We start from the raw sequence: 21,707 nt of genomic DNA on the forward strand, positions 1-21,707 counted from the left end.
CTCATACCCTAGCCAACTTCTCACGGTCCACTCTCCCCCTTGAATATACACTTTCAAATATGAAAATATAATGAAATCAATGCTGCCACTGCTCCAAGAAATGCTGTGTAAGTCTCATCTGCTATGGATCAAGTATCCATCCCTGTGACTTTTCAAAGTAAGACACTATCCTAGACACCACTCCCCATTAGAATGAAAAATACTTTACATAATTGCTAAATACAATACTTCCATAGTAAGATAGGACAACCATCTACCAGGGTTCATTCTTTTTCTACAATAGGAGTCAGGCTAATTTTTCCCTAAAAGGTCACAAAGTTGTCCCTGGTATTTGATTGACTGGGTCCCCTAGCTGCCTCTGGTCATTTTTATGGAACTCCTTGGTCACCTAAGAACATAAAAAGACCCAAATCCTTAGAATCAGGGCTCTTCAAACTTGGCAAATATTCCCAAACTCCATGAGTCATCATACCTTGCCCTGCTAATTAATCTCACTTTCAAAGGGTAGTCCAGCTTTCCAAACTATGTGCTGCAATATCCTTATTGAATATCTTTTTCTATATTTCTGTGCTATAGCTAACTAAACCTCCTTTAGTGAACTGTTAAAGGATTTACCAATGCCAACATCAAACCTGAACAGGGTAGCAGACTAAGTCAGACCTTTCTGTTACACACAGTAAACCAAATGATTCCAAAATATGGTATTAAGACTCATGGCACAATAATGATCCATAGCACCAGGCAAACAGGATAAACCTAAAAGTCTATTTTAAATCATTTCATTTGTACATGATTGTACATACACCATTACTTTTGCACATCAGTTATTGGGAGGGAAATTTTACCTTTTGCCTTTTTCCTCTCTCTTTCTGTCTCTCTCTCTCTCCATCCTTCCCTCTCCCTCTCTCTTTTTTTTTGGTGGGGGAAAGAAAGAGGAAAGGGAATGTACAATTCTGAATCTATATCTTTGTTTGTTTATGGAACTGCTTCAAAGGAAATTGTCCCTGCCATTTAAACAATCCTAGACAATTAGTTACATGGGATCCTGAGAGGTTAAGTGACTTTTCCAGGATCACACTGCCGGTGTGATCATGAGTCATGATCAAGACCTAAAACTATATGATTCTGGATCTAAAGTCTCTCTATTAGGTTCTCTCTTTACCTGTCACAGAGTCATAGATTTGGCCTGGAAGTGACCTCAGAGGCCACCTATTACACATCTCCCACCCCAACCCCTACCGTGCACACATCATTTTACAGAACAGAAAATTGAGATTAAGTGATTTGTTCAGGTCACACAGCTAGTGTCAGGGGCAGGATTTAAATTCAAATTCTCTGATGCAAGACCGAGTATCTTTCCAATACACCATGGTATTGGACAAGAATATTTCCAAAATTAATACAGGTGACTAAAATTTGATAGAATAAGACTAAAACTAATTGAGCTTGATTTTTTTTCTAAAAAGTTTTTATTTAATTAAAAAAAAAACTCTCCTTATTTCCCTTTTTGTAAAGGATTCAATGTTTCTAAAAGGAAGAAATACCAGCAGATGGATGCCAAAGATGTTCACATCAATAACAGGAATGTTGGATCGGTGACTGGCTTTGAACATCCTGCCGGAGGTTTATGTCTAAGACATTGGTGCTTTTTTTCTCCTATACTTGATCTCACTGTTCCTGTGGCTAACTCCTGCTTTGGCTCTGTTTACTGCATCCAGACCCAAGAAGGAAGTCTGAAGTTGGCCTGCTCTCCTTGTCCTTAATGGCAAAAGCACAGAACCAGCCAGTAACATTTGTTTATAAGAGAAACCAATGCTAGAATCATCTCTCCCCTCTGGTTCAAATCCTCTTCTGAGGCTATGGAACAAAGCCCCAAACAATAATAAATGGAGACTATATTTGTTTCTATGAAGTAAGATACTGAGGCTTCCCTTATTTTTTTTCAATAGGAAGATGTATCCATCAAAATGTAAGAAAGCAGAGAGAAGAATTCTAAGACACTTTCCCATCCTTTGAGAAAACATAGCTAAAAGGAAAAGGAAGAAAAAGAAGAACCAGGTGTGTCTCTTACCAGAAAGCATGATCTTATAAATCTGACATAGCTCATGGAACAACATCTACTTTCTGTTCCTCTGACCAGTCATTGAAATAACAGGACAGAAAGTCTTTTTCCAAATTGTTTCCAGTATTTATGGGTGAGGCCAACATTCCTTTGGCTTTTTGGCCATGGAGTATATTACCAAGCTGATGCCTTCAGAAAATGTCTCTTGCATCCTTTTCCTGATAACCTTCTTTCCTTATTTAACTATTTTCAAAAATGTATTCCTTTTCCACTGACCTGTGGTTACAGGCAGTCTGAGTGACAATTTGAGAGGTAAAAGGGATCTAGCAGCCATCTGGTCCAATAATTTTTTTTTAAACCCATACTACCACATACCCAATGTGCAGACATCTGCCTCTGTGTGAAGACTTTCAATATGAGTGAAATATACCCAGCTATTGAGAAAGTCCATTCGACATTTATTGGAACATTTATGCCCATTTCTACAAAAAAGGGAGAGCTCCCTACAATTCCTGCCAACCAATCATCCATATCCTATATCCCAAGGAAAGTATTATTAAAGGCAGAGCTATGTCACCATGAAATCCCTCTATGTAAAAGATTATCTACTGTTACCATGTTCTTCAATTTATGTGTAAAATATTACCTAGTTCCTATTTAAATGTATCAAATATCCTCAAATTATATAATTGGAACAAATTCTTTTCTGCACATTTTAAAACATCTCCATCCCAAAAGGGGCTAGTTTATCTTTACCCTGTTTCTCACATATAAACCAGCTTCCCAGCCATGACCAAAACTACCTCCTAAAATGACTATCAGGAATTCAAAGTCATGCCAAGCCACAGGGTAGCAACATCATGAAAATAAAAATGTCTAGTACTGAAGGAAAAGTGAAAATCAAAGAGAAGAAATTTTAAAAATGAGGAAAACATTTGAAAAATCTTGAATAATTTCTAAAGGCAAATGTTTTATAAAATAGAAAAGAAGGAAGAAACGGAGAAAGGGAAAAAGGGAATGAATAATGGAGGACGGGAGGAAGGAATGGAAGCAATAAGGAAATCCTAAGATCTGAAGACTAAGATAAAACTTCCTGACTAAAACTAACCTTTTATGAAATAAATCATAATTAGGTCTAGAATTGCAAAACAGTACTTAAACAATTTAGTCACTCAAACGAAGTCTGTTTAATTTTTAGGGAATGGCCACCTTTTACGTAAGAGAGAACTGAGGAACCAAGATCAAGTGACTTGCCCAGAATCCCATTAATAGTAACTATTTCTCTTTTGGCCTGCAACCCTGGGGGTCTTTCCCTCTCAGTTTAATTTGTTTTTAATTAAAGGGGCCATCCCCTGACTCACTTCTTAAAGAGGCCTATTAACTGAAGGAATATTACCTCACTCAAAGTGAGAATCTGAAAAGACCTTAGCCTAAAAGAACCAGGGTCTCCCCCTGCATCCTGGGTCATCTCGTCATCCTGATAAATATCTGGTCACTGGACCTGGATGCATCAGGAGGAGAAAGTGAGGCTGGTGACCTTGCACAGCCCTTCCTCACTCAGATGAAAGTCAACTGCAAGTCATGTCATCTTCTCCCTGAAGACACGGTCTTCTTTGAGAATGAAAGACAAATGCAACCACAATAACCATTGCCAGAACCAAGGTTCAAACACAGATCTTTCAGGCTCAGTGTCCGCGTTCTCTCTCTTACCAACAATGCTTCAAACTGTCTTTTTTCTTCTAACAGAAAAAATGATTTCAACCTAGTTTCTCATATTCCCCTTGTTTTCATATACAAAACCAAGCTACATGTCTACTATACCTGAATTTGTTATATTCCATGACTCTTTAATACTGAAATCGAATTACTGCCACCTACCTCCTGAGTTTAAGAAGCGTTTTCCAATGTGGACAATGGGATACTTGTCTGCCAACTTTTTATCTGGCCATAATATTCCATCTGCTGTAAAGACTACTTTGTGGTTGAGCTTTTGGAATTTCTTCAATAGCTCTTCAGGACCTCCAGCAAAGATGACATCATAGCTAAGGAAAAGGGATAAAGAAGGTTAATGACCCCCCCATCCTACCTTAACTTTGGGAAATGATTGAAGATCACCTTTTTGGAATCTTGATATTCTATAGAATGGTCCAAAGGCAGCTTTAAGCTTTAATAGCGCCTTTTGGGACACCCTGTGTAAAGGACAATATAGCCCAAAGTGCATAGAACAAATTTTGTATCACACAAATTCTGTGGATTCCATTAAACAGTCTTTGTATCCTATCATGCCTGAAATCAAGCATTACTTAAAAGGTCCATTAGCCTATCAGTGTATGTACTTGCAGGTCACAAACTCTCATGCTTCTTAGCAGAAGCTCTTTCCTGAAATACTCTGGACATAGGAATTCATCACCTGGTGTCCAAGGAATAAATCTAACCACAATTAGCTAGGCTGATCCTTGAAAGACAGTACCTAGGTCACAATTAAAGCCTTTTAGGCTAAAGTGGATATTTCAGAAAAAAAAGTCTGGAATAGCTACTGTGGGAAACATGATCCTCCATCAGATATGAATCAATGGATTACTATGCAGAGGTAAGAGCTCAGATGAGGTTAGGTAGCATGTATTTGTAACATATCTAGTCTCATGAGCTCCTCAGACTAACAATTCAGCATCTGGCGAATAGCAAAGTTGATGGGGTATGAACAGTCAAAGGACAAGAGACTGAAGTGTGGAAAAAATATACCTTTTGGAACTGGCTAAATGCCTAATCTGGTTAAGTAAAGACTGTGAATGGAGGAATGTGGTCAGAACAGAAGTAACAGAATAAGAGAATTAGGGAGGGTGTAAGAGAACAACATTTACAGAGAGATTTAGGCAGAATAAAGCAGTCAGAGAGAAGGAAATTTTCTCTGATTTCATTTAAAATAGGGAACTATACAAAAGGGAGAAATTTAAGTTGTTGAACCAAATTGGAACAGTTAGATAAAGCACTGGATCTGAAGTTGTGAAGACCTGAATTCATAATTTGGCCTCAGTCACTTACTAGCTCTGTGATCCTGAGCAAGTCATTTAACCTCTGTATGCCTAGTTTTCCTCAATTGCAAATGGAGATAATAACAGTACCTGCATTGCAGGATTGTTGTGAGGATCAAAGGAGATAATATTTTTAAAGTGCCTAACCACAGTGCTAGGCATGCAGTAGGTACTACATAAATGCTCATTCCCTTCTCTTTCCCATTTTTTTCACTTTATTCAGTCAATACATGTTTGTCATTATCTCTCTCTCTCTCACACACACACACACATATGCTCAAGTGTGCGCGCACACACACACACACACACGACATCCAGATTGGTATAGTTGTTAGAGAACTGGATTCACAATTGGGAAGACTTAGAGTCATGTCCTACCTCTTACACATATTTACTGTGTGAACCTGCATAAGTCATTTAATTTCTCAGTGCACCCCAAGCAACTTTCTAAGAGAATAAATGGCATGACCAATATAGATCTGTGTTGGAAAAATAAGCTTCTCCTGCAAAACATCTCTCAGAAACAAAATCACAGATCTTGTTTAAATAAATATACAAATGAAGCAGAGAGGATTCTGGGAAGATGACAGAGTAGGTCAGGAAATTCCAAACTCTCCAGATTTCCCCCCACAAACAGGACAAAATAGTGCCTCGGGGCAAATGTAGACTGGTAAAAATAAATAAGAGTTAGGGCACAGCAATATGTCCCTCCTGGGATGACCAGAGAAGATCTGAAGAAAAATTCCAGGACCAAAAAATCCCAGGACCGAGGTTTGGTGGCTGTGAAGAATAAACATCTCCAAGCTAGTTCCACAGAGACAGCAAGTGGCAAGGCCTGGGGTTAGCCATGCTGGGAGGTAGCCTTGGACCTAGCCACAGGAATTTTCACCTCCCAGACAGTATGGGGAATTGAGGCATCTGAGAAGGAGGAAGATTGAGGGAACCTTAGTCCCAATGATGATGCCAAGACAGAGGCCCTGTGTGAAAAGAAACCAGCACACAGGACACCAAAACCAATGGGCACTTACAGGAGGGCAGAGTTCTTGGTCTCAGTTCTAGATCAGAGGGGAAAATTGAAGGAGGATTTGAGGCCAGAGGCACCATCCCTCAAACTCCAGGACAAGAGGTGATTACAGTAATAAGCTGCTACAAATTAAAAAAGAGAGAGAGAAAGAACAGGCAAAGGAGAAAGAACCCAACTCCATAAAGTGACTATAGGAATAGAGAAGACTGGGGTTCATCTTCAGAGAAGGATACTAGCAAAAGAGAAGGCTCTACCATCCAACAGTAACATTAAATAATCACTTCCCAAAAATAATTAATAGAAGAACTTAAAGACTTTAAAAATCAAAAAAAGAGAGATTGAGGATTTTTTTAAATACGAACAATCCAAGAAAAACTTGAAGATTATGAAAAGAAAGTTGACCAACTGGAAAAGGAGATCCAGAATCTTAAGAAAGAAAATGACTCCTTGAAAATCAGAATTGGACAAGGGGAAGTCAGAGAAGTTACAAGAAACCAAGAAATAATAAAACAAAATATAAAGAATGAAAAAATAGAAGACAATGTGAAACACTTCATCAGAAAAAGCAACTATCTGGAGAACAGATCAAGAAGAAAAAATATAAGAATAATCAGACTACCTGAAAACTACAATCAAGAAAAGAATCTTGATACAATAATACAAGAAATAATTAAATAAAAACATCCTGAAACTTTAGAACAAGAAGGGAAAATAGAAATAGAAAAAAATTCACTGACCACCACCTGAAAAATATCCGATGAGGAGAACCTACAGGAATATCAAAATTAAATTTGGAAACCCCCAACTCAAGGAGAAAAATATTATAAGCAACAAGAAAAAAAAATAATTCAAATATGATAGAACCACAATTAGTATTACAAAAGACCTAGCAGTGGTGACACTAAAAGACCATGGGTCTTGGAACACTATATATTGAAGAGTAAAAGAAATGGGGTTACAGCCAAAAATATCATAACCTGCAAAGTTAAGCATAATCCTGAACGGAAAAAAAAATGGATAGTCAATGAATTGCCGGACTTTAAAGATTCTGTTGCAAAAAAATCCTGAACTTAATAGAAAATTTGATATACAAGAACCAAGAGACGTGTAAGGTCCATACCAAAAACTAATTACAAGGGACTCCATAAGGGCAGACTGTTTACTTTTTCTGGGAGGAAATGTAAAATGTATGTCTAAGATTGTTATTAGTAATTGGGTAGTTCAAAGAAAAATTTGGGTAGACCTGGGTATGATGTGATTCTAAAAAGCAAAACCATTTAGGAAAAGGTAAAAAAGAGTAATGATCTCATATAAATGAGGTGGGAGAGGAAAAATTGACACACAGGACTTAGATGGAGGAGGAGGGCTAGTAGATCTGAAATCCTATCCTCATCAGAAATGGGTTAAAGAGAAAATCATACATATACACATAAATACATACATATATACACACAAGGGCTGGGCAGTTCTCCTTCAGACAGAAGTGGAATTTGATCTAAATTTTTTGACTTCTGTAAAAAAAGGACAGGAAGAAGAAAGTGCAGAGGGAGGGAATTCCAGGAATGGGAGACAGTGAGTACACAGGCAATGAAACAAAAGATGGGTGTTTGAGGAACAGTAAGGCAGGGTTGCTGGATTGTGGCTTGTCACAGATTACATTTTTAAGAGATTCATCTAATGATATCTATGCCCTAGTGCTGGCATTTGTCCCTACTTAAATGATGAAGAAACCCTCCACTGTTACTTTAAAAATCAGTCTGCGCATGTTTAAATCAAAGGACATATAGTACCGAAAAACCGTTGGGTTAAAGTGCTAATATAACCTGACAATTTAACCAAAAAAAAGAAAAAAAAATCAAACCCAAGTAACAAGTCTTCTAAAGTCAATGTTTATCATTTTAAGCAGTAAAGTCTAAGGTAGTTGGAACACAAAGCTATCAAAGTAGCAGCAAATTTTCATTTCTATTTTCCTTGGCTTTCTGATCTAAAATGGAAAATGCATCATGTATACCAACCCCACCTCCAAATCTGACCACAAAATGGCATAAGGGTCACTTCCCTTAATTCTTGAAAAATTGTGTTGGAAATACTCTCGAGGTTTTTAGCCCAAAAAAACTCCTTGCTAAGAGTACACACTTAGCAATAACTGGGTTCCTCCAGCTCCCCGAGGGAACTATAAAAATGATCAAGTTCCTCAAAGCTCCTTCCAGGTTTAAATCTATGATCCTATGATCCATTGTTAATGCTGTTGGCTTAGAGGTGAAACGCTCAGAAACTTGAATCCAAAATAGAAAATTGTGTAAGAATGGCCTAGGAATGGCTTTACGAATCTCCTATTTTCTATTCTTATTCTACTTGTCCTCTTTCAATAAATAAAAGCATACTTGGCAATCCTGCTTAATGCTTGTGCATTCTAAGATTTCTCCATCTCTTCCAACTACCACCTCTTTCTCAATACTAATTACTTATGAAAATCGGAATACTGTCGTTGAAAATTCCACATTTCTAGCAATACTGGAGAGCATTACGCTAACCTGAAATAGATGTGCAAAAGGAGAGAGAGGAGGAAAAAGATTAATAATCAAAAACCACTGAGGCAGAAATAATTTATAAGTAAAGCACCAGATTTCTAAGCAAATGCTTCTGATCTCAAGCATTAAAGTCTAAAATAGCTGGCGCACAAAAGATGTTCAAGTAGAAGCAAAATTTCATTTATATTTCTTTGTTTTTCTAATTTAAATGGAATATGCATCATATACACCATTTTTGTCTCGAAATCTGAACTTAAAATGGCACATGGTACCATTTTTGCCCAGTATATTCTGGTACAGCTGTGAGGCACTAGTTACATTAGTTAGAAATTTGGTTAAAAATTTGGGAGTAACATTAGTAGAAAATTGGTGAGTCACATTAAAATGTTACTTAGGATATAAATTATAAGCTTGCTTTCTTGAAAACTAAAATATTTAAGCTTTTAAAATCCTGTGAATTTAGAAGAATTTTTAGCATACCTGTATTTTTAAAACCTTAGAAGGTATACAGATGACATTTATGCCAATTGACCTCAGAAAAATCACCCTTTCAGTAATTCATCTCAGGAGAAATAGTTAAAATCTTTTTAATGATGTTAAACTTTGACAAAAGACCAAAGGTCTGTTTTTCTTCTTAAAGCAATTTTGGCTACTCACAGTTACAAATAGCCAAATTCAACAATTAAAATGCACAAACTTCATCCCCCAAAGAATCATTTAAATATGGAGGGGGGGGGTGTCCGCTTCCTTAAACCTTGTGTTGCTATACACTGTGGAAACATCAGCTTGCCAAGTCATGTGGCAAAGTTGAGGCCTCCAGCATGCATATCACAGTTTCATCTCTAACAAGGCTACTCAGTCCTCATAACTAAACAAAAGTCAAAATATCATTGGACTAAGACAAGGTGAAAACATACCCGACTCAATTTCTCCCTCTTCCTTCAATCCAGTTATCCTCCAAACTTTCAGGATGAGATTGATTATTAGTTAAAATTTAAAGCTTTAATATCTAATAAAATTGAGGTTCCAAAGAATAGCTGATGTGGCATAATGCTTTCAATTTTGCCATGTACCTTACTTATATCATCACCTTTGAGTTTGACATCAACCCTATGAGGCAGGTGTGGGGGAGGGGAAAACAGAAGAGATAAAACATCTAGTAAGCTCCTACTATGTGTCAGGTGCTACGCCAAGCATTTTAAAAATACTGTATAAAGTCATTTGATCCTCACAACAACCCCAGGAGGTGGGGACTGTGATGATCCCTATTTTCCAGTTAAGAGAAATGTGGTAGATAGGGGTTAAGTGACTTGCCTAGGGTCACACAGTTAGATCTGATTTTGAAATCAGCGGTTCCTTATTCTAGGCCCAGCACTCTAACCACTGTGTCACTTAGCTGCATTGTTATCCCCCATTTTACAACATGGAAACTGAGGCCCAAAGAGGCTGTTTTGTCGATACTCACACACTTTGGAAGTACCAGAGGCAGGCTTTGAACTGAGATCTTCCTTACTCAAAGTCCTACCTTCAATCTACCATACCACAGACATTCAAATAGCAGAAAAGCTATTGAATCTTTCTTTTAATTACTTATAAAAATAACTTCTAGGGGCAGCTAGGTGGTGCAGTGAATAGAGCACCGGCCCTGGAGTCAGGAGGACCTGAGTTCAAATCTAGCTCAGGCACTTAACACAAAAATCTAGCCGTATGACCTTGGGCAATTCACTTAACCCTAACTGCCCTCCAAAAAGCAATAATAATAATAATATAACTTCTAGAGCTGGAATTTAAAGTGGGCAACATATTCAGACCAAAAATACATATTTTTAAAAAATCACTTAATTCAACTCATTCCTAAGTCTGGTCATCACTCATATCTGTCTTCTACAAAATGAGATATCTGAACCCAGATTCTAAAGATCCTTTCTGGTTATAGTCTATTACATTGTACGGGCTTAATAAATGCTTGTTGACTCTAATCCCACATATGACCACTTTAGTAATCTTCCTCAAGTATAAAGAACTCTGATCGTGTCATTTCCCACACTCAGAAACTTTTAATTATATTCCATTATTTTGAAAATTGCACGGTATTCAAGGCCAATCATCCCCTGTGCCACATAAGTGCCTGTTAATTAGAACACATTTCACTTTTAAACTGCTTTAGATTTTAGGAAGCTTTAATTTTATACCAAGCTGGAATGCACCTCTGTACAATTTCTTTTCATTGGTCATCATTATGTCCTATTTTTTCACTGCTAACAAACAACATGATGCTGAAGAATCTATCATACTGGTGCTGGGCCTTGAAGTATAGATAGAATGTCAGCAGATGGAAGTCTGGAGGAGTTTGTGGGTAAGGCATTCCAAGCGTGGGAATAGTAAGCAAAAGGACAGCACAGGGATGGTATAAAGAATGAAAATTGTCTAGGGGGTAGTGAAGGCAGCTTGAAAAAAATAGCAGAGAATCCTTAAAAGGACAAGAATTTGGGCCTAATCCAATCAGAGGCAGCCAATGGACATCTGTAAAGAGTGGAATAATGTGATCAAATCAATCATATATTAGAAAGATTAATAAGACAGCTGTGTGTAGGATGGATTGGAGAGCTGAAGACCTGTCATTGCTACTACAATAGTGCAGGTAATGGATACTGTAAAATAGAACAGACGAAAGAAACTTCTGACATAGAATCAATGAACCGCTTTCTCATTAGATTAATGGGTCAGAGAGAAGACAAAGATGCCTATGGTAAGAATGGGACAATATTGATGATATGCAGGAACAGTGAATTAAAGAGAAGAAAGAAGCTTGGGAGAATGATAATAAATATTCAGTGAATGAAGAAAAAGTTTTAAAACTCTAATAAAAATGCGGGGGGGGGGGAGTAAAATCCGTGAAAGTGGATTAAAGGATTTTCTAAGAAATTGAAAATGTATAATATGGTCATTTTCAAAAACATATGTTATACTGAATTTCTTGGGTTCAAGTCTGTTTTTCACTCTGCCTGACTTGAGTGACTAATTTTCTCCCAAACAAATTCATGCTGGTAGGGGGTTGGGGTGGGTCTGGGATGGAAGTAGAGAAAGAAGAAAGAATTATTTTTACAACCAAACCATCACTGGTCTGATCTGATTGATTTTAGGTGACTTCCCCTCCAGGGAGTGATGCAAACAAAGGACATCATCACACTGAGTAAAAAAGGTCTTGCTTGCTAAATCCTCAATATTACCCTTCATGTCCATCATGGATAGGGGCTATGACCTAAACAGATTTGATTATCTGCTTTATCTTGCAAAATAAAAAAATATATGAGCAATAGTTAGGAATAATCAGAAAATGGTTAGTAATCTTACATTTTAATTTTGGTATCATAATAACTTTTAACTGGGCTTGCACCATGTGTGCTTGGCAAATGTGGTGTGTGTGTGTGTGTGTGTGTGTGCGTGTGTACAAAATGAATACAGTATAGTACAATCTTCTACATGTGAATTAATTGTGACTGGATAAATTAGACATTCTCCATTCTATTCCAACTCTACAAATCCATGATCTTTTTGATCATCTAAAGCACTTAACTGCATTCCCAATTTACTTGGCACTTATGTTATACTGAATTATTTATCATTTTGTGTGTACCTCTGGTCTCTCCAACTAGATTTTAAGTTAGTTCTTTGAGGGTAAGGATCATGTCTTATAGCTTATGAGGCAAACCTTGGCCAACACTAATTGGTTCTGTGATAACACTGTTATGTAGGAACAGTATTAGAAGTGGACAAGAAACTTGTTATAGGAAGGTTTCAAGACTAGATTAAAAGTGTTAATGATATTGTCAATTAATGGTTGGGTGCATCTTACTTGAGGGATATAAGTAGTCTGCTGTTGTTTGTCATTCCTTCTGGAAGAGGACCATGACACGGGGAAGGTGATGTCATGACTTGTAGGTGAACTGGATTTAAGAGAGGCAGGGTTGTGCAAAAGTCACCAGCCTCATTCTCTCCTTCAGATCAATCTGATACAATGGCAAAATATAGATCAGGATGACTTGAGATGATCCTGGAAACAGAGGGAGACCTTGGCCTTTTTAAGCTAAGCTCTTTCCCAGGTCTCAGTTTGACTGAGACAATGCCCATTCAGTGATAAAAGCTAAGTAAGAAACGAGGCAAAGAATGGCCTCTTTTATCTAGTAAAAAAATATTAAAAATCAATATTGGAGGGAAATAACTCTGAGGGTTTCTGGCCAAAATAGAAACAATTACTATTTACATTCACTTGCAGCCATCACAGCCCAAATAATGACCAAGTGAGGATGGGGGCGGGGAGGGGGGGGAAGTTTGGTTGGCCAACCAATGAGAGCCAGAGTGATTTGGTTTTAAGGCATGGTTCTAAAAAAAGAAATTAAGCCCACAAACCCCAAGATACCTTGCCAGGTTTCAGGGATCAAAATTTCTATCCCTTTGGGCAGAGCACCTGCAGATAAGGGTATGATACCCTATATGGACAGAGGGAGAGGGGGGATGGAGGGAGAGAAGGCAGAAAGAATGGAGGGAGGGAAGGAAGGCGGGAAAAAAGAAAGAAGCAAGGGAGGGAGGGAAGGAAGGAGGAAGGGAGGGAGGGAGGGAGGGAGGAAGGAAGGAAGGAAGGAAGGAGGGAAGGAAGGAAGGAAGGAAGGAAGGAAGGAAGGAAGGAAGGAAGGAAGGAAGGAAGGAAGGAAGGAAGGAAGGAAGGAAGGAAGGAAGGAAGGAAGGAAGGAAGGAAGGAAGGGAGGGAGGGAGGGAAGAAGGGAGGGAGGGAGGGAAGAAGGGAGGGAGGGAGGAAGGAAGGAAGGATGGATTTGTGTTATCCACCTGGAATTGGTCAGTTGGGTCCCCAGTGGAGCTGCTGTTACTACTCACAGAATTTTGATTGTTGTTTGTCCTTCATTCTCACTAGTGAACAACTAGATTCAGACTCATAATATCCCTTTGACAGCTATGTGGATTACTGATTGGTGAAGCAAGAGACTTAAGGCAGGGAGTCCAATCAGGAAGCTATTGCAATAGTCCAAGCAAGATATGATGGGCACCAGAAATGGCATGATATCCTGATAAATGCAATGAGGTGGATGTTCTATCTCCATTATTTGTCCCAATTTCTAGCAAGTGATCAATAACTTTGTCCTGCCCTTCTATAGGAAGTTTACCATAAATTTTTAGAACTGGAAAAAACTTTAGAGATAATGTAATGCAAAGAGTCACAATCAATTCACACATACACAAGATTGTACTACAATGCATTCATTTTGCATATGCACAGACTGCATTAAGTACATGGAGCAGAAGATGACCACACAAGAACTATTTATTAGTGATCTGCTCATTCTTAAACACTTCATATTCTTTATACCTCACAAGATAAAGTGGAAAGAGAACAATGTACCAAAAATACAATCAATCATCAGCCATAACTTAAGTGGAACAATCTTTACCCCCAAAATAATAGCAGATATCAGGGCCCAGAATGTGTTTTGTCTTGCCATCACACTAATATAATGAAATGTTGCCCATAACTAATGACTAGGTTCTTTGTGCATGCATGCTTTAATCTTCTGTCTTTGTCAGTAAGAAAAATCTACTTTTCTTAGTTAAAATTATAGACATTTCGACTGAAAATTATTGCTTTCAGAGTTCTTTTACACTATTTCTCGTTTAATCTCTAAAAAGACAGATGCTTCAGCGACAATGTGAATAATACTAGATAAAAAGCTAGTTTTATAGGTGAAAGGTTAGCACAGGGAGCAAATGTGGAGTTCATTTTACCTGCATGGTTGGTTTATTTTAATTGTTTTTGTTGTTTTATCTTTTTTTTAAATTCTATGATTTCATCAGTCAGATTAAGAAATTCCCAGTAAGAAATCTACCTCCACTGATGCTAATCAGTAATTTTGCTGCAAATCATGGTCTTAACATCTTAAAAAGATCACAGTTCCAGAAGTGAAAAAGGCCTCAGTGGTCATATGGTTCAACCCCCTCTTTTCTAAAGTAAGTCAAGGCCCAGAAGTTTAAGGGATCTATCTAGTCAAAGTTACAAAGCTAAGCTGGGATTTGAATTTGGCTCCTAAACCTCCTTGTTCAACCCTCTCTCCACGGCCTAATGTTGCTTGTCTTAAATTGTGTAAAGCAATTTGAAATTAAAGTGACTGGAGTATGATCACATAGCCAGTAAATATCAGAGACTAGATTTGAACCTAATTCTCCCTTACTCCAAGGTCAACTCTCTATCCACCATGCCACATTGGTTCTTACCTGTACACTCCTTCAGAAAAATAGCACTGCTTATCACCACTATGGAAGAGACACATAAAACCCATATACTATAAATTTTCATTACCAGACATCCAGAAACATTAAACAGCATATTTACTTAAAACAAAGGCTAAATGATTCTATGTTGAATTACCTAAACTCTCAAGGTTAGTCTGTTTGTCTTCGAGAAAGATTAATAACTTTTTTAAAAATCTTTAGGTTTTTAGAATTCAAAGAACTTATACATTAAAAATGTGATTCATTAACCTAACAATTTTAGCTAAACAGCTCTTTAAGGGATGGCCAGAGAGAAATAAACATTGGCTTACATAGCTGAGAAGCCAGAAACAATGCCATGATGGCACCTCCCAAAGCAAGAAACCCTTCTTATCCTCAAGGATGTAGCTTTGGAAAATTTCAACAATTTCCTACCTTTAAAAGTAGTTTTTATAACTCCCAAGGAAAAATAAAATTAAAACCACCTTAATAGTGTCTGACATCTTCCAAGTTGTCATAGAAATACCAGTGTTTTTTCCCTTTTGCAACCACTGCTTTGTATTATATGATCTCATAAATTAAGCAAAATGTGGCCAAAACTGAACTACTATAGGAATTGGTTCGAGTTATAAAGATTATCTCCCCCTCCGTTGCTGAGTCAAAAATGTTTCAAACTAATCCTGGGAACCTGTAAAGACTGCACATTTAGAAGATTCTTGACATTTTCACATAACTAAAGCAATATATCACAGTAAGTATTTCCACTATTAACATGAAAGAAAATTCAGTCATCATGAATTGGCATAACCAAAAATTCTATCACCTGGTGGTGGATATCACCTTTCTGATGGTGAATCCCTTCAAATTTAGTTAAGTTGGTACATTGCCATATCCACAAAACCAAAAATACAGATACTCTTTCCTTTAACATCTTCTTTTAAAGATGAATTTAAGGCTAACCCATATGTTCTGATTAAATTTTAGATGTATTTTATCTCCGTTTCTTATAGCTTTTCAATTCACAATAGTTTCTAATTTTCAGTTTAAAATTTCTTTGCCCCAGGCATCACTGTCAAGTAGCTAATGATCTGTCACAAATACTTACACAGATTCACAGATTCTTAAGAGCTGGAAGGGTCCTTAGAGATCTGTCTAGTCTAAATGTTTATTTTACGGATAGAGTCTGAGACCCTTCGGGCAGCTAGGTGGAACAGTGAATAGAGCACCAGCCCTGGAATCAAGAAGACCTGAGTTGAAATCCAGCCTCAAACACTTAACACTTACTAGCCGTGTGACCTTGGGCAAGTCACTTAACCCCAATTGCCCTGCCTTCCCCCCTCAACAACAAAAAAAAAAAGAATCTGAGACCCAGAGAGGATAAGTAACTTCCCCAAACTTGCACAGCTAATTAATTAGCAACAAAGTTAGACCTGGAACCCAGATCTCCTGATTCCTCATCCAGAGATCTTGTGACTATTCCTGGTTGTCCCATTTGTGTTTGTGTATAACATATCCATTTATATAACACAAACATATATGTGTGCATCTGTGTTCACAAATCACTCAACAAACCTTTCTAAGGACTTTACTATGTTCCAGGCACTGTGCTAAGCAATAGTTTACAAAGAAAGGGAAAAAATAGATAGTAATAGTTACTTTATAAAGGAAGCTATCAGTGATGGTTTGGTAAATATAACATTTTTTTTTTTTGGTAAATCACTTCCAGTTTTTTTTTTCTATTACATAAATTTAAATTGGTTATATTAGGTTCTTTAAATGGAATATATCAGTATTTGAACAAAAGGTATTTTTCAAGATTCTATTTAAATTGACTGCCTATATTCTGGTTAAATTTAAATCCTAACACATATTCTATGTTTCTAATTTTTTGGAAAGAGTTTCTTTAGAAAGCTCAAAAATAAATGTACATAAGAAAATATACCCTATAATAGCAGTAACAATGTAATAACACTATTTTTAGTTGCTAGATATCTTTGGTATTGGAAAATCCCACATTTTTTGTCTAATTGTAGAATATGCATTCCTCAGAAAAATCCCCTTAATACATCGAGTTTATGCGGGCATTGTGAAATAGTAGTTTTACTAAGAGGATGAATTAAAGATATAATTTATTCCCTCTCATTTATATCATCATTTTGAAAAACTTCTTACCATATGTACATATCAGGCTCTGAAGGAATGCTGAGCCTATATGGGTAGAATCTTACATACATTCTTCAAATTATATCAAACCAGGTTATCAGTAAGGAGAGCTGTTGAATCACAATTCCATGTAATACTTAGTAACTTGAAAGTCTCATATACCTTGATTCTGTTTCCCACTGAATCTGTGCCTTCTCTACAAATTACCCATGTATGATCACCAACAAAAATTTCTTGAGCAGATCTTTCATACTTTGAGCTCTCTGGTGATAGCTACAACACGTGATTTCAGAATTTCTCTAAGTCAGAAAATATGCTAACTATTCTCCTATAGTCTGGGCCAATCACATAACTTCCCAATACCATAAGTAGCGATGTAAACCTCTAAGTTGTAGCTGCTTTGAAGTGAGGGAGGAAGTTTTGACATCAAATGTTCCCTAGATGGATAAAATCAGAGCCAGACCAAGATAAAATGCACATCACACATGCTGTTGATCCTTGCTCAGCTACAATCACATGCAACCTAGAAAAGAAGAAAAGATTTGACCAAGCCTGAGGTCAAATTAAAATCCAAACCGCAGTTCACCAGAGTTAGAGTTTTCATGTTGCTGTACAGATCTGGACCCTGAGGAAATCACAGAACCTTAAACATCCTGAAGTATGTATATGAATATAGTCCAAAACCTTCTAATATCCAGTGTTTCAGGTCTCAGGACTGAACTTAAACATTTCCAACAGAGAAATGGAGAAATTCACTTAAATCACTCACGTAAATTGCTATTTCAGTGCAGTCTTGATAATATTATTTAATTTATGTTCTCATGTAATACAAAGACTCTCTGGCATTTCTATGGTGATTTGGTAAGATATATTTGACAAAGTTTGAGGACACTCTTAAAACACAAACTAGTTGTCTCCAAACTTACATGCTATGGTAAAACAATAGCCCTCTCTTTTGTCTTTGTTAAAAAAAATTCATTTCAGACCAGATATATTTTACAACTAAGCTATATACAACAGCATATGGATGTTATGCATTTTGAGGGATCTGGAGCAACCAATCCATTAATCAATCAGTAAGACTTAGTGTGCACCTACTATGTGCCAAGTGCTACGAAAGGTGCTAAGTATAGAAATACAAATAATGAAACCATTCACATTCTGAATGGGAATTTGCGATCTAACAGGCAGCTATGTGGGGGGGGGAGAGGGTGGAGGCACATGTGCTCACACACATACACTCTAATAACAAGTAGCATTTATATATGGCTTTTAAGGTTTTCAAAGTGTTGTACATGTTATTTCATTTTACATTTACAATAATGCTGCAAGGTAAGTTCTAACATGATTCTCATTTTACACATGAGGAAACTGAGGTAGAAGAGAGTTTAGAAGACTTGTCCAAGATCATAGAATTAGCAAGTGACTAAGATAGATTTGAACTCCAAATCTAACACTATTTCCACTGCACTATAGAGTTGCATATACACAAACACACACACATGCACAAACATACACACATCTATACACTCATACAAAGAGAATAAACAAGAGATAATTTGGGAAGAAGAATGCCAGTTGTTGGGGAAGAATCAAGAAAGGCTCCCTGTAAAAGAAAGTGCTTAAGCTGCAGTTCGAATAAAGAGAAGTACTGTACAAGGCACGGATGAAGACGGAGAACATTCCATGCATAGCAGACAGCTAATGAAAAGTCTCAAGGACAAGCCATGGAGCGTCAAGTGTGGGGAATAGAGAGAAGGCCATTCTAGCTGGATCACGGAGAACTGGAGGCTGAGAAAATATACAGTACTACATCTCTGATTTCAGCATTTCTAATATGGAAACTCTCTCCAACAAATCAGATCAGTAACTTACTGTCTTAAGAGAGCTGCCTACAGCAATAAGTAGCTAAACCATATGCTAAAGGCCACATAGAAAATATAAATCAAGGGTTGGCCCTCAACACTGCTCATCCTATCTCCAAGGTCAGCCCATAATCTACTCTAGACACCTTACTCCCTCTAAATGTGCATCTACATATAAATATATTTACAAATCTACTACATGTGTATGGCACGAAGCCTCCATCACATAAAAACTAGGCCACACAGCTTCCTTCAAGAATTGGTTATCTAAAGTCCAAAGAGAATATCTCCTAACAAAAAAAGGTATAAATAAGTGTTTCCTAGGCTCACTCACAGTCCTGCTGAAATACCATATAGTCACAAGGAAAAGTATGCATAAAATAAGACAGTATCTGAAATACTAGTGACTCAATGTTTTAAAAATCAATTAAATGAGGAATATCTATTCACTCATATCAAATTCCTATTAAAAATTATTAGAAAAAAATGGATTTGCTCAGTTCAAGATAGGAAAGGAAATATAAACATTTGAAAGCTCTGAAAGTGACTTTGGGTGACTTTTAGTATCTTTAAAGATTGATGATACCAGTTCTTTATTATATCCAATTTCACTTCAAAATGTAAGGCATTCCTTTTCTCTATTCATATTCTAAGCACTGTTATACAAAGCAGTTGGGGTTGGGGTTCATAAGTGGAAGAAGTAGGCGGAAAAGATGCTGTTTCTGAAGTCATAAGTTAAGAGTTTATATATATATATATATATATATATATATATATATATACATATATATGTGTGTGTGTGCTTACTTGTATGTATGCACATATAATATGTTCTCACATATGAATATACACACATTTATAGAATCATGTGCCCTCTTTAATACTCTTTCTATATATATATATATATATACATAAATATATATACACACAAATGTGTATGTATGTATTCACATATTCTCTTTAATACTGTTCTCATACATACTTACATGTATATGTAATATATATCAGTCAGACTGCCTGGGACAGAATTATATGAGCTCTGAGTAATGATAGAGGAAAAGCAGTTTTGCAGAATCCCCTCCAAAAAAGGAGGGGGTAAAGAATGGTTCCTTGCACTGGCCCCCAGAAAGTGCTATTAGCTAGTGCATAACAGCATTTTTGTCTTACAGACCATAGGAAAGATTAGAGAGGGTGAACAGAGTGAGACTAGGTTATGGTAGCTTCAGAGGACCATTTCTCTCCTCCCATATGTACATAGATATGCTTCCCTGTGCTCCAGCTTGTATTTTCAATTTTCTTTTCATAAGACCCAATTCTTTCCAGTTGTGAATGGTACAGATTATCAGTTAAGACTAATAGCACATATATTCAACAACAGTAGAGAAGCCTCAAGAGATCTTTGCTACATCTCTGAAGCAATGAGAAAAAACATTTGATACGTCATCATTCATACAATGTCTCATAGGGAGGCTCCTGTCACACTTTATCTCCATGACAGGCCACAGTTTTTATACTAAGTAAATGTTTCATTTTAAATTGCTAATATAACAATTCAAAACAAATCCTACCAGAATGTAAACTATCAACATCTTTCCATATGCTCACATCTAATGAGTACGTTACAAAGTAGAAAGGGTGAAAATAACAGAGACTTTCCTACCATTGAGTAAAGAACACAACCAAATCTTCTTGGTCTGCATAACTTCCCATGGCTTCTTTCAGTAATCTTACTTTCTGGCCTCCACCAATGCTGTTTGCCTTGTCTCCACCTTTCCATTCTTCTCCTTTTCCAAGGACCTGTAAATAAAATCAACACTACTGATAAGCTACAACCAAAAATGAAAAATACATGTAATGAATCATTCTAGTAAAAAGAAACAAAGAACTTTCTATACCTTGACATCAATCTTTGAATTCTTGCCACAAAAAGACATTTCTATTAAATATTAGTACATTAACGAAATACTATAATATAATATAATTAAGTATGTATTAATTAGGAAAAAAGAATAATCAAGATAAAATGAGGGATACATCAATGTCTGGGAATGCATTCATGATTTTTAAATGGAGTGGAGAAAACAGAACCAGAAGCCTGGAGCAGATACACTATGATACTCTAAGAAGAAAAGTGAATACGGATGAATGGAAAAAATGAATAATCTTGATAAGAATTCAGAAGAAATGACTGAAAAAAATTGTTAGAATCTTTTGGCTATTTCAATGAATATTTACCAAGTCAAATTTAGTTGACTATATTGATGTTCAATGTTCATTTTAAAATATAACATTTAATTTTTAAAGACTTCCCAAAAACATTTGGGGGAAAAAATAGAACTTATAAAAGTGAAAAGAAATAAAGGTTATTTTCTACTATAGGTAGACATGGGTATAAATTAAGTGAAAAAAAGAAAATGTTAAAAAACAATTTGACCATACTTTCTTCAACTAGATACAGATTCTGGAATAAAGCAAAGCCACTTTTATGCCTTAAGCTATTTTCCTGCTGACCTAAAGTGGATCATTCAGGTTATAACTGAGGCCATCAAGCAAAATTCCACCCTTCTCTCCTTATAAATCTTAACCACAGTCTTCTCTAACCTTCAAAAGATTAGTGAAATTTTATTGTCTCAGGGGACTTGCTTGGCCAAGAGGAATCAACATTTCCTGCTGGCTCTGTTTGTCCCCAGCTTCATTAACTGACCAGGTTTCTGCTCTAGAAGGAAAAATACAGCTGCCACAAAGGGAAAG

At 36.7% G+C, this 21,707-nt stretch overlaps 1 protein-coding gene across 2 annotated transcripts in view; it reads right to left on the bottom strand.

The window, feature by feature from the left end:
* PLOD2 (procollagen-lysine,2-oxoglutarate 5-dioxygenase 2) overlaps positions 1–21,707 on the bottom strand; it is a 110,476-nt gene that overhangs the window by 49,440 nt on the left and 39,329 nt on the right. For both annotated transcript variants that reach the window (XM_069104705.1, XM_069104704.1), the window contains exons 3-4: positions 20,617–20,753; positions 3,941–4,104 (exon numbers count right to left, since the gene is read on the bottom strand). In XM_069104705.1, the coding sequence (XP_068960806.1) occupies positions 3,941–4,104; positions 20,617–20,753 (301 nt within the window). The remainder of the gene's footprint in view (positions 1–3,940; positions 4,105–20,616; positions 20,754–21,707) is intronic.

The sequence above is a fragment of the Petaurus breviceps genome, unplaced genomic scaffold (assembly GCF_028583685.1).
Source record: "Petaurus breviceps papuanus isolate PSGF00001 unplaced genomic scaffold, PetGlider_PUasm1.0 688, whole genome shotgun sequence".
NCBI classification, from domain to species: Eukaryota; Metazoa; Chordata; class Mammalia; order Diprotodontia; family Petauridae; genus Petaurus; species Petaurus breviceps.